This window comes from Marmota flaviventris, chromosome 6, assembly GCF_047511675.1.
Source record: "Marmota flaviventris isolate mMarFla1 chromosome 6, mMarFla1.hap1, whole genome shotgun sequence".
Lineage (NCBI taxonomy): Eukaryota > Metazoa > Chordata > Mammalia > Rodentia > Sciuridae > Marmota > Marmota flaviventris.
In genome coordinates, this window is record NC_092503.1 from 101,525,626 (window position 1) to 101,536,475 (window position 10,850).

Genomic DNA, 10,850 nt, shown 5'->3' on the forward strand with positions numbered 1-10,850 from the left:
GGCAATACTGAAAAGATGGTATTTAGTCTGGAGTAGAGGAACAGGTAACAAACAAGGGTTTTCCTGGTGAGGAAGTCCTGGACAAACTCAGGAAATCTTGTATTCAGGTGGCAGCAGAAAACAAGGGTTTCAGAGTGCAGTCATGTCCCTTTAGAGGAACTTCAACTTCATAGCAATGTGTTTACCAAAGTCTTGAAATGACATTTTCTCCATTCTTCTAAGAACACATGGACTTTAACCTTATCCTTTCTCAATTTCTTGGAGAAACAAGGACACAAGAAATAAAAACTGCTGATCATCCTAGTTGTTTCTTCCTGTAAAGGAGCCCTCTGGTTTCACCATCTTCCAGGTGCTACCTTTTAGTCTCAGAGATGCATTCCAATCCTCTGGGGAGGAGGAGCTCAAGATAGGAGAGGAGAAAGGGGGTGATGCCAACAGCTTCCTCTTCTCTATCCCAGCTGACTAAAGAGGGTAGTGGTGGGCAAGGGCTGGCTGGAGACCCTTACTCAGGACTCTTGGGCTGTCTGTGCCCAGAAGTTGATCGTTACAGCCCCATCCATCTCGTCAGTCTCACAGTCGACATCACACTTGCCACCCCACTCACCTTGGCCACCTGCCATGGCTACCCATCACCTCTATGTTTTCTATGAACTGGATGCTTGGTAAACTGCTATCCCACACCTCCTCATTGTCTCTGTGATATGATCCTATATGATCATATAGATCCACAAGAAACTATTCCAAAAAGCATTCTAGAAAACCCTGATATTTGGACTTTTCACTATCAAGAATTCCACTAAAGTACATTAGCCACTGCAAACACCAGTGTTCTTTATTATTTGGTTTATGTGGATCAGACTTGTATCATGTGTTTTGAAAACACTGAGATATTCTATTTAAGACAATGCTCCAACATGATTTTACAGATGAGCCACATGAGACTTAGAAATGTGAAGCGATTATCCCTAGGTCACACAGCTAATATGAGACAGAGCCACAGCTGGAACTAAGTCATGTTAACATCAAAATCCAGTCTTCCATGGACTTTAGGTTGAAAGATTCTGCCTAGTAAGCTAATTTCACTGTATTTAAAAAACTGATTGTCATATTTGTATTACACACAGGCCACCACTTGGAGCTTCTGATCAACTAGAAACATCCCTTCTTACTGTCTGCCAATCCAATCTGAGTGACTTAACATAAGGCTTAAAGTACATGGTCATCTGTATTAGTATAACTAAAAGTTTTTTTAAAGGAGGATATGGTGAAATAGCCAGCTGTCTTTCAAAATGCAAATGATGACTTATATTTATTACGAACTTAATAGACACCTGGTACATTTTTTAGTCATTTGCAGGCCTTAGTGATTTACTCCATAAATCAACCAAAACATAGGCATCATAAATAAACCCAGTTTATTGAAAATAAATAAACAAAACCATTTTACGGATTAGAGTACTGAAGCATAAGGAAATTCAGTAAATTGTCCAAGGTCAAGATGCGAGGACAGTAAAGAAGTGACACTCAACCCACACAATCATATCAAAAACTAAAATTTTTAGAGAAAAAAATATGAGTTTGGGGACTCCAATTGTTTCCTAAAATTGGGAACTCTAACATGCCCCACATTTTCCAGAAGAGGCAATTCTAGCTTTAAGAGTAAAAGTTGTATATAAAATAGAACCCATGGGGCTAGGGATATAGCTTAGTTGGTAGTGTGCTTGCCTCATATGTACAAGGTCCTAGGTTCAATCCCCATCATCATAAATAAATAAATAAAAACTAGAACTCGTTTCACCAATGGCAGGAATCCTGGGACTGTGGTGATATTAATTACAGTGGAGACTTGATTGTGGCAGAATGTTAAATGGTTGTGGGTCTATGGCATATCTCATGCTACAGATGCACCCAACCCCGTTCTGATCTTAGAGACAGGTTTCCTGAGATATTGCAACTCCACAACAAGAAAAGATTCTCAGTTGTCCTCCTTCCAATGAGATTCCTCCCAAATCATGACCTATGCATGGACATAGAATGGAGGCGAAGTGAGCTACAAGAACAACTATTTTTGTGACTGATTCCATTTCTCTTTTTCTTTTCTGTGCATTTTTGATGGATCTAATACAAATTACAAATGTCTTCATCAGCTACCAAGCTAAAAAATCTTTCCCCCTTCATATTATATACAGAAAGAAGCCATCCAAGTTGAAAGGCATCTGTTGCTATGAATGCACTAATAAAGATTCATTTACTGGTTTTGCTTTCCAGTTTGAAGAGAACTTGGTGAAAACTCGAGAAGACATGAAAAAGTTAATAAAAAGTAAGAACAAATATCTAAATGCCTCTTAAGAGGGTTCCTAATAGAAGATTTAAACACTATGCAATCACTATGTGTTTCTAAGGACAGTAGTGTTGGTAGTGGAGAGGCAGAGAGTGGTAAAAATATAAGATCTAGCAAATCTCAGTGTTAAAAAGTGTGAGACCCATTATGTGAATACTTGCTAAGGAACTATTCCAAGGTCCTGTAAATCCCTCTCCTTTCTTTTTTATGCTTTCTGCTCTTTGACTGAGCTTCAAGCAGCTCAGGATCCCACACCTCCCTTCCCATCCAAGCATGCACAGGGGCATTCATTAGATGACAGGAGCAGAAATGGCTCCAGCAATCAACTTCAGATCTTTTCTTTAAGGGGTTTGACAAGGTGACTACCCAAGTGCACTGCAGAATTGAAAATGTGACTGTGCTGAATATGGAAGTCCAGGTGAAGGAGTGAGGAGGCAAAGAGCTCTTCCCTTCTGCCAGCTGTGGGGTGAGGAACACAAGGTCCAGCCTGCACACACTGTCCAATGCTGTCTTTGGAAAAGCACACAGAGAGGTCCACATAGAAATCTCTCTGAACTGTCCTTGATGTCATGAACACCATGAGACTGTGCAAAATTCCCATGTTGAATGGAAATGGCTCCTGCCCTATCACTGGTTCCCCATTTTCTTCCTAAAATATCCATGAAGATGAGCTAAACACACAAATATTCAAATGTGTCTAGATGGATGGGAAATTAAAACATCAATGGAATAATAGGCTAAAAGTAAGAAGATGGAAAAGAATAAAAAAGAAAAAAAAGCTAAAAATAAAATAGTATCTTACTTCAAAATTTACCAAGCAATAATTTTCCCTTTTGCATCTTCATTTTTACAACTGTTATGCATTGTGAACATGTCTGACCCATAGACATCTCAATCTGTTTGTTTTCTCCTTCCACAAGATGGGAGTTTGATGTTCCAGCAGGTGCCCATGGTGGAGATCGATGGGATGAAGCTGGTGCAGACCAGAGCCATTCTCAACTACATTGCTGCCAAATACAACCTCTATGGGAAGGACATAAAGGAGAGAGCCTTGTACGGTATATTTTCTATTTTTTCAGATAACACAAGAAGCATTTAGGTCCTTCCTTGAGTGAGAAAAACCAAGGCAGGGAGATCCTGACGAGCACCAGGCTGACCCTGGGCATAAACACTGAGGTCAGTATGGGAGAGTGCTGTGGAGACGCAGAAAGAGTAAGCATGAAGTGAATTCAGGGCAGTGTCATGTAGAGAGGATGCGGTTCATGGAAGCTTGCAAATCCTGAGGAACTATGAATTCAGGAAGATGGTGGAATCCTGATTCCATTTGCTTAGCTTAGAGGTTAAACTATGCAATAGCTTGGGACAGGGGAAGAGTTTGAGTGTCTAGACTTGAAGGCCTGAGAAGGAAGGATCTGAAGCACCTGATTTTCCACTTCCAGAAAGTACAAGACTGACAGGCAGGAACCTAAGCTACCCTCTTCTTCTACAGATGGGTCGGCTTGATGAGGGTTGGTGGAGTCTGGTGTCAAGACATGAGGGTGACCTAAAGCTTTTCATGTAGATTTGAAGAAGCCCACTGATTCAGCACTGGGGTTTAGGTCTCCTCCCTCCTGGGCTGGAACTGCTTTACTGAAAATAAAATCTTGTATAAATCTGTGGAAAGTTCCTCAAAAAGTAAGAGTTACCGATATCCCAGCAATTCCAGTACTAGGGATATACCAAAGAGTGATAAAAATACTGAGTAGTATTTCTATACATATGTTCATAGGTACATTGTTCAAAATATCAAAAAAGTGGAAATAAACTAAAGGTGCAACAGATAATAGATGAAGGAAGATTCTTCAGTTATACCATGGAATAGTATTTGCTGTGCAAAGAGATGAAGTATGATGCATATGGCAAAATGGATGAACACTGACAACATTATGTCACATAAAAGAAATCAGACCTAGGAGGTCACATATTATATGGTTTCTTTAGTATGAATGTGTAGAACACTCATATCCACAGGGACATAAAGTAGATTAGTAGTTTCTAGAGATGGTGGAAGAGGTGGTATACATTTTTTTTGTAATCCATCCAACATGGTAAAAATGTTCTGGAACTGGAGAGTGTTGATATTTGCAGAATTCTGTGAATGTACTAAAAAAAATCACTGAATAGTAGACTTTAATTGGGTGACAATTATGACATGAATATTTATTAACAAAGCAGCTATTTAAAAAAGAATTTTTGGAAAGCCTATTTGAAACAAAAGAAATAAAACTCTCTTATATTATGCACTTTTTGTAACCACATAAATAATTGCACCAAGTCAGGGAATGTCTTGGGTGGGATCCCAAGAAATGCAAACATGATTAGCACTGGGCAACAGTACATGGAAAGAGTTAGGGAACGTGATTTACGGGAAATAATTGAAAGAACTCCTGACATTGCACATGAAAATGAGCCCGGGCTGTATAAGATGAGAGAAGGGGAGGGACTTGTCTGAAAGGCTGGGTCGGGGACTGTCTTGAGCTACCTAGGAGACAGGGGTTTAGCTACTGGAATCACACTAAGTTTTGCAGAACACACCACAACAGAGGAAGAATCCCTGTTTGTACCACCAGTAGTTAGAGACAGTAAGTTCTCTCAAGACTGTCCCTGAGAACTCAATGGTGCTATTTGATCATGTGTATAACAGATATTTTAGAAATACAACTGCCCTTAGGTTCTCTAAGAAGCAAATATTAATCTATAAGTAACTTGTTTATGGAAGGTGTCCACTGGAGGTGAATTCCTTTGCTACCACATGATGCTGTAATCTCTAAGGCTTTTAAAGTATAAAATATGGGGCAAGAGGCATTTGACAGAGTGCTTTATTGTGTTTTGTTTTCAGAATTGATATGTATTCAGAAGGTGTGGCAGATTTGAATGAAATAATTCTTCAATACCCCTTCCTTCCACCTGGGGACAAAGATGAAAGCCTTACTCAGATCAAAGAGAAATCTAGAAATTGTTATTTTCCTGGCTTTGAGAAGGTAAGTGGAAGCTGTTTTCTCTCTGAGGCCACTAAGAGTTTAGAGGGTGTCTTAATCCTAACAGGTGTCTTAGCACTTAGAACTGCTATGTGAACAGCACCATATATATGGTGAGTAGTGGTTTATGCAACAGACCTTTCCTGGGCATGAAGGTACGTGGCTGGCTGTAATTCCATCTCCTTGGGAGGCTGAAGCTGGAGCATCCTGAGTTAGAGTTCAGTTTGACCAACATAATGAGAACTTGTCTCAAAACAAACAAACAACAACAAAACCCCCCAAAAGGAAAAAGAAAAAATGTTTATTTCTCATAGCTCTAGAGGCTGAGAAGTACCAGATCAAAGCCCTGAAGGACTGGTATCTAGAAAGCTCTGCTTCTTTGTTCATGAATGGCTGACTTCTGGCTGTGTCCTCACATGGCAGCTGGGTCAAGGGAGCTCTCAAGATCCCATTATAAAAATACTAGCGCCATTCTTGAGAGCTCTTTCTATAGGATCTAATTACATTCCAAAGTCACCAGCTGCTAAAAGTATCATATTGAGTTGAGATCACAACGTATGAATTTGGGGGACCACCGATATTCATTCCATAACAGATGCAGGAGAAAAACAGAGTCTGAGATTCCTTAGGCATTGGCCTTCACTTCCAGAAGGACTTCTTTCATGCTGATTTAGTACCCTTCCATTCAAGGCATTGTGCACACAGAGACTTTGAACAGCCATTGTACTAGTCTTAAGAAAGTTAAATTTTTCAAAAAGTTTTGGTTTACTGTAATCCAATCTAGAAATTTTTATGTGACAGAATTTCATGGTCATAATCAGCACTTGGGCTATGGGAAGATCTGAGCACATTGGGAGCTGGACTAGCAGCACAGTCTTCTGACTCAAGAGCAACATGATAAAAGCAACACATCAGGAAATCTCTGTTGCTGTGTGTAAGGAGACATGAGACCAGCTTCCCATCAGGAGGGGACTGTAGTGTTTCAGGGATGGATAAGGAGTATCCACATAGGGATGGTGACAGAGGGATGGAGAGGAAGAGAAGATGAAGGGAAGATGTAAGAGAAAATGTTCTATAGAATTGAGGGACATGGCATTCAGATTTTTGAGGAAAGTTGCACAAAAGGTAGGAAATCGGGTTCCCTCATTATATACCTATATTACTAAGAATTTTCTTTGAATATAAAGGGATACTATTTCAAGATAAAAATTACTTGAAATCATGTGACAAAAATTATAAAACAAAATTGACCATAACTGATACAGTAAACTTATAAATAAAAACTAACTACTTAATTCCCACTTGCAGAGTATTATACCATTCTGTCATTCCTTCATTCAGCAAATGTTAAATCAATTCTTGCATGTAAATCTCAGGCAAGGAGGTAAGAATTTAGGTATAATTAAATCCTCAAATTCACCCTCCTGGCCCTGTAGAGCTGATAGTTTAGGGCACATCATCTGATGACAAGTTTTTCAGTGATTATAGCTAAGTCATCCATACATGAAACCTAAGACTCCCTTGAAACATAAATGAATTGTGCAAATTACGTTATGAATTTGATCTACTGTTTTATTGTTATAACAAGCAATGATTTGTACTTCTTTATGTACACATAATTTGATAGCATGTTTGACAAAAACATTATCTTTCATTAGTAGTGCTATGTGTTATTTTCTCTTCTCTTAATTCATCATGATCTCAATATTACTAGGATATTTTAACAAATATCATATATTACCCAGAAAATTTTTGTGAAACTTTTAGATATCCAGAAACGTTGAAAGAAAGTTCAAGAAGACAAAGATTCATTAAACTCCACAGAGACAGCAAAATTTATACTCTAGATGTTGCCTTTTTCATATGTATTCATTTCTCTATTTCTTTCTCCACAAATAAAACATCATTTTTCATGCATTTCAAAACAAGTTCTGGACATCAGTTCAGTTCATCTTTACGTAATTCCACATACAGATTATGCCATAGTGTTAAGGGTCAGATCCAATGTCAGAAGACAGATGACAAACTGAAATGTAATTAGATTCCAGAGATATCACCAGGACATTAGGAAAGTAGACAAGAGGAGAAATGGAAACCCTGAGATGATGTGCTCATACGTGAAAGGTGTCGTCATGTAGATAGAACAGTTAACCATGGAATATTACATATAGAACAAAGGGGAAAGGAACATCCTCAAATTTCAAGGCTGCACCCTGGTAGGGTGTGGAACAGAGAGAAACATGGTGCAGCCCTTGGTGTGTGAGGAAGATGCAGGTCAGGGTGGGAGGTATGAACCATCCAGGGATGTGGGGATGAGAATGAAAGTCCCCTGGGCTTTAACAGAGCAGTGAGCAGAGCCCCACTTTTCACTCTCGCTCATGAGTCAGGGCCTGGAGAAAGATCTTCTGGGCGGCTCCACACCTTCCCAGGAGGCAGCATATGGGGAAAGTTGAACTGAGAGGCTCAGGGGCAAGCTGGAGCCGCAGTCTGGCTATGTGTGTTCATGACCTGACTCCTCCCATTCTGCAGGTGTTAAAGAGCCACGGAGAAGACTACCTGGTTGGCAACAGGCTGAGCAAGGCTGACGTTCTCCTCACTGAACTTCTCTACCACACAGAAGAGCTGGACTCCAGCATTCTGGCCAACTTCCCTCTACTGAAGGTGTTCTCTCTCAAGTCCTCACAGAGGCCCACACCTCCCATCATGAATCTAACATTTGGACACCAGGGCTGATGGTGTTCTGACTTTTAGTCATCCCAGGCTTCTTTCTTTCTCTCTCTCTCTCTCTCTCTCTCTCTCTCTCTCTCACCTGATCCCTAAAAAAGATTTTTTTAGGCCCTGGTTCTGAATAATGGAAAGCATCTTGTTAGCAAGGAAATGTGAGGTGGATGCTAAATTTTGCCTTCTATAATGAGAAAAAACAAGGGTCTAGCTTTCTCTTTACAGCCCCCTATTCCACATGGGTTCTGATCATGATTTCTCTGGAATCCCTGTTATCCCACATATGCCCTTGTCTTTGCACACTGAGTCTATCCAAGCAAGTCTCCTTCCATCTTTTCTTCCCTCAGTTCAAGTACTTACCCTCAGACGTCATATTTCTCTCTGCAAACCTACCTCTCCTATTCCCGTCCTCAACAACTCCCATCTTTATCTCTCAGTTTGATAATTTGTAGTGGCTGCCACCTTGCTGATCTATTTCTATCATCATTTCTAATTAATTTTTCCTATATTGTCATCTCACCCGTTTGAGTGCTTCTCTGTATCTCCATGTGGCAGGCACAGTGTTTTTCCTTATATCATACAACAGGAATGAATTTATAGGATTAAAGTGTAAGGCAGAAAAGAAGATAGCTGGAACTATATACAGTTTTAAAGGGAAACGGGGAATTGTTATTGGAGCTTTATTTTCTAGCTCTTATCTTTTTTTCTCATTGGTTGTCTATTTCCCAGACAGCATGCTGTGCTGATGGGGGGATTCAGTTGGTCTTTATCAAGGAGGGGTGCAGACTTCCTGGTTGTGTTAATGGGTGTTTGTTTGGGCTCCACTCTGAGATTGTGTACTTGTACATTGCAGGCCCTGAGAACAAGAGTCAGCAACCTGCCCACAGTGAAGAAGTTTCTGCAGCCTGGCAGCCAGAGGAAGCCCTTTGAAGATGAGAAATTTGTTGAAGAATTAAAGAAGAGTTTTGGTTAAATAAGGCTGGACATTCAAAATCAATATTCTATATTTTTGTAACAATGAAATGCTTTGCCTAAATGTTGATACTGATTATTGTGAATCTAAAAAGGTTTTCCAAAGTTAATGTACTAATGCAGTTAGAAATGAGCTATGCAGAATTCTTTGCAATCCAATCTGTTTGTTCTTGATGAAGTCTGAAATACTGATCACCTCCTAGGTTATCTCCTTGAATTTAAATAAAAAAGAGAATATATCCAAAAATTGTCATATAACATCTGTCATATACTATGTCAAAGAAAATTATGTAGAAACTTTCAAACCATATTTTGATCTTTGCAAAAATGTTCTTTCCCTTTTGTGTTTTTTTTCCTTTCTCACCCAAATAAATAAATTTTGTAAAGAATAATTTCCTTCACTTAGCAATCTTTTTGTTCAATTATACATCCTGCATATTTATATCTAATATGGAACATTCTGTACTCTGGGAGCTAGTAAATAATGATGAATAAGCCAAATACAGTTTCTGCCCTCATAGAGGTTACTCTAGTGAGAGAGACAAATAAAAAAAAGAGAATTCTAATCTGAAATCATACATACCGTATGTATCACATTCCTAAGCCTGCTACAATAAATCCCTACAAACTTGGTGATTTAAAATAATGGAAATTCATTCCCTTGCAGTTCTGGAGCTAAGTCTGAAGTCAATGTATGAGCCGTGCCATGATCTCTCTGAAGGCTTTAGAGAAGACTCCTTCTTAGCCTCTTCCTAGTATCTGAAAACTCAGTTGAAAGGCATACCAATAGACTAGATCAAATGGATAAAACAGTATCAGGGCTTGAAGGCAAGGAATTTTTACATCCAGACAGTAATAAGAAAGAAAAAGAAAAAAAATGAACAAAATATATAAGATCTCTGGAATATCATTAAAATAGCAAATATATGCATAATCAGAAATAACAAGAGAGAAGCTATAGGTAGAAGGTATAGAAAACCAATTCAGCAAAATAATAGCAGAATATTTCCCAAATCTTGAGAAAGACATGGGTATGCAGGTACAGGAAACATTTAGAACAACTAGACATGACCAGGAATGAACCTCTTCATGACATACTATAGTTAAACTGCCAAAAACACAGAACAAAGAAAGAACATTAAAGGCTGCAATAAAGAAGAGCCAAGTCACATTTAAAGGCAAATCCATCAGAATAACAGCAGATTTAAGATATTGGCACAGGCAATGATTCCCTGAATAGGACTCTAATAGCTCAGGAAATAAAAATGATAATTGATAAATGGGATTACTTCCAATTAAAAAGCTTCTGCACAGCAAAGGAAACAACAGAATGATGAGACAAACTACACAATGGGCAAAAAGTTAACTACCTATTCTTCTGACAGAGGATTAAAATCCAGAATTTATAAGAACTTAAAAGACTTAACAACAAATAGCACAATAAAAAATTGACAAAATGATCTGAAAAGACACTTCCCCAAAGAAATACAAATGGCCAATATACATATGAAAAAATGCTTAGTCAGGCGCGGTGACACAAGCCTGTAATCCTAGCAACTTGGGAGGCTGAGGTAGGAGGATTGCCAGTTCAAAGCCAGCTTCAGCAACATAGCAAGGCACTCAGCAACTCAATGAGACCCTATCTCTAAATAAAATATTAAAAAGGGGGATATGGCTCCGTGGTTAAGTACCCCTGGATTCAATACTCAACCCACACACAAAAATGCTCAATATTTTTAATCATTGGGGAAGTATGAATCAAAACTACATTGAGATGTCATCTCACCCCAGTCAGAATG

General features: G+C 38.9%; 1 protein-coding gene across 4 annotated transcripts in view; it reads left to right on the forward strand.

The window, feature by feature from the left end:
• Positions 1 to 9,443, forward strand: part of LOC114095099 (glutathione S-transferase alpha-3-like) — a 29,653-nt gene extending 20,210 nt beyond the window's left edge. For 2 of the 4 annotated variants that reach the window (XM_071613313.1, XM_071613314.1), the window contains exons 3-7: positions 2,269 to 2,320; positions 3,262 to 3,394; positions 5,220 to 5,361; positions 7,888 to 8,019; positions 8,933 to 9,443. In XM_071613313.1, the coding sequence (XP_071469414.1) occupies positions 2,269 to 2,320; positions 3,262 to 3,394; positions 5,220 to 5,361; positions 7,888 to 8,019; positions 8,933 to 9,052 (579 nt within the window). In that variant the 3' untranslated portion in view covers positions 9,053 to 9,443. Of the gene's footprint in view, positions 1 to 2,268; positions 2,321 to 3,261; positions 3,400 to 5,219; positions 5,362 to 7,887; positions 8,020 to 8,932 lie in introns of those variants that run through there. The other 2 variants (XM_071613316.1, XM_071613315.1) reach the window with 2 other exon arrangements.
• Positions 9,444 to 10,850: the final 1,407 nt, after the last annotated feature.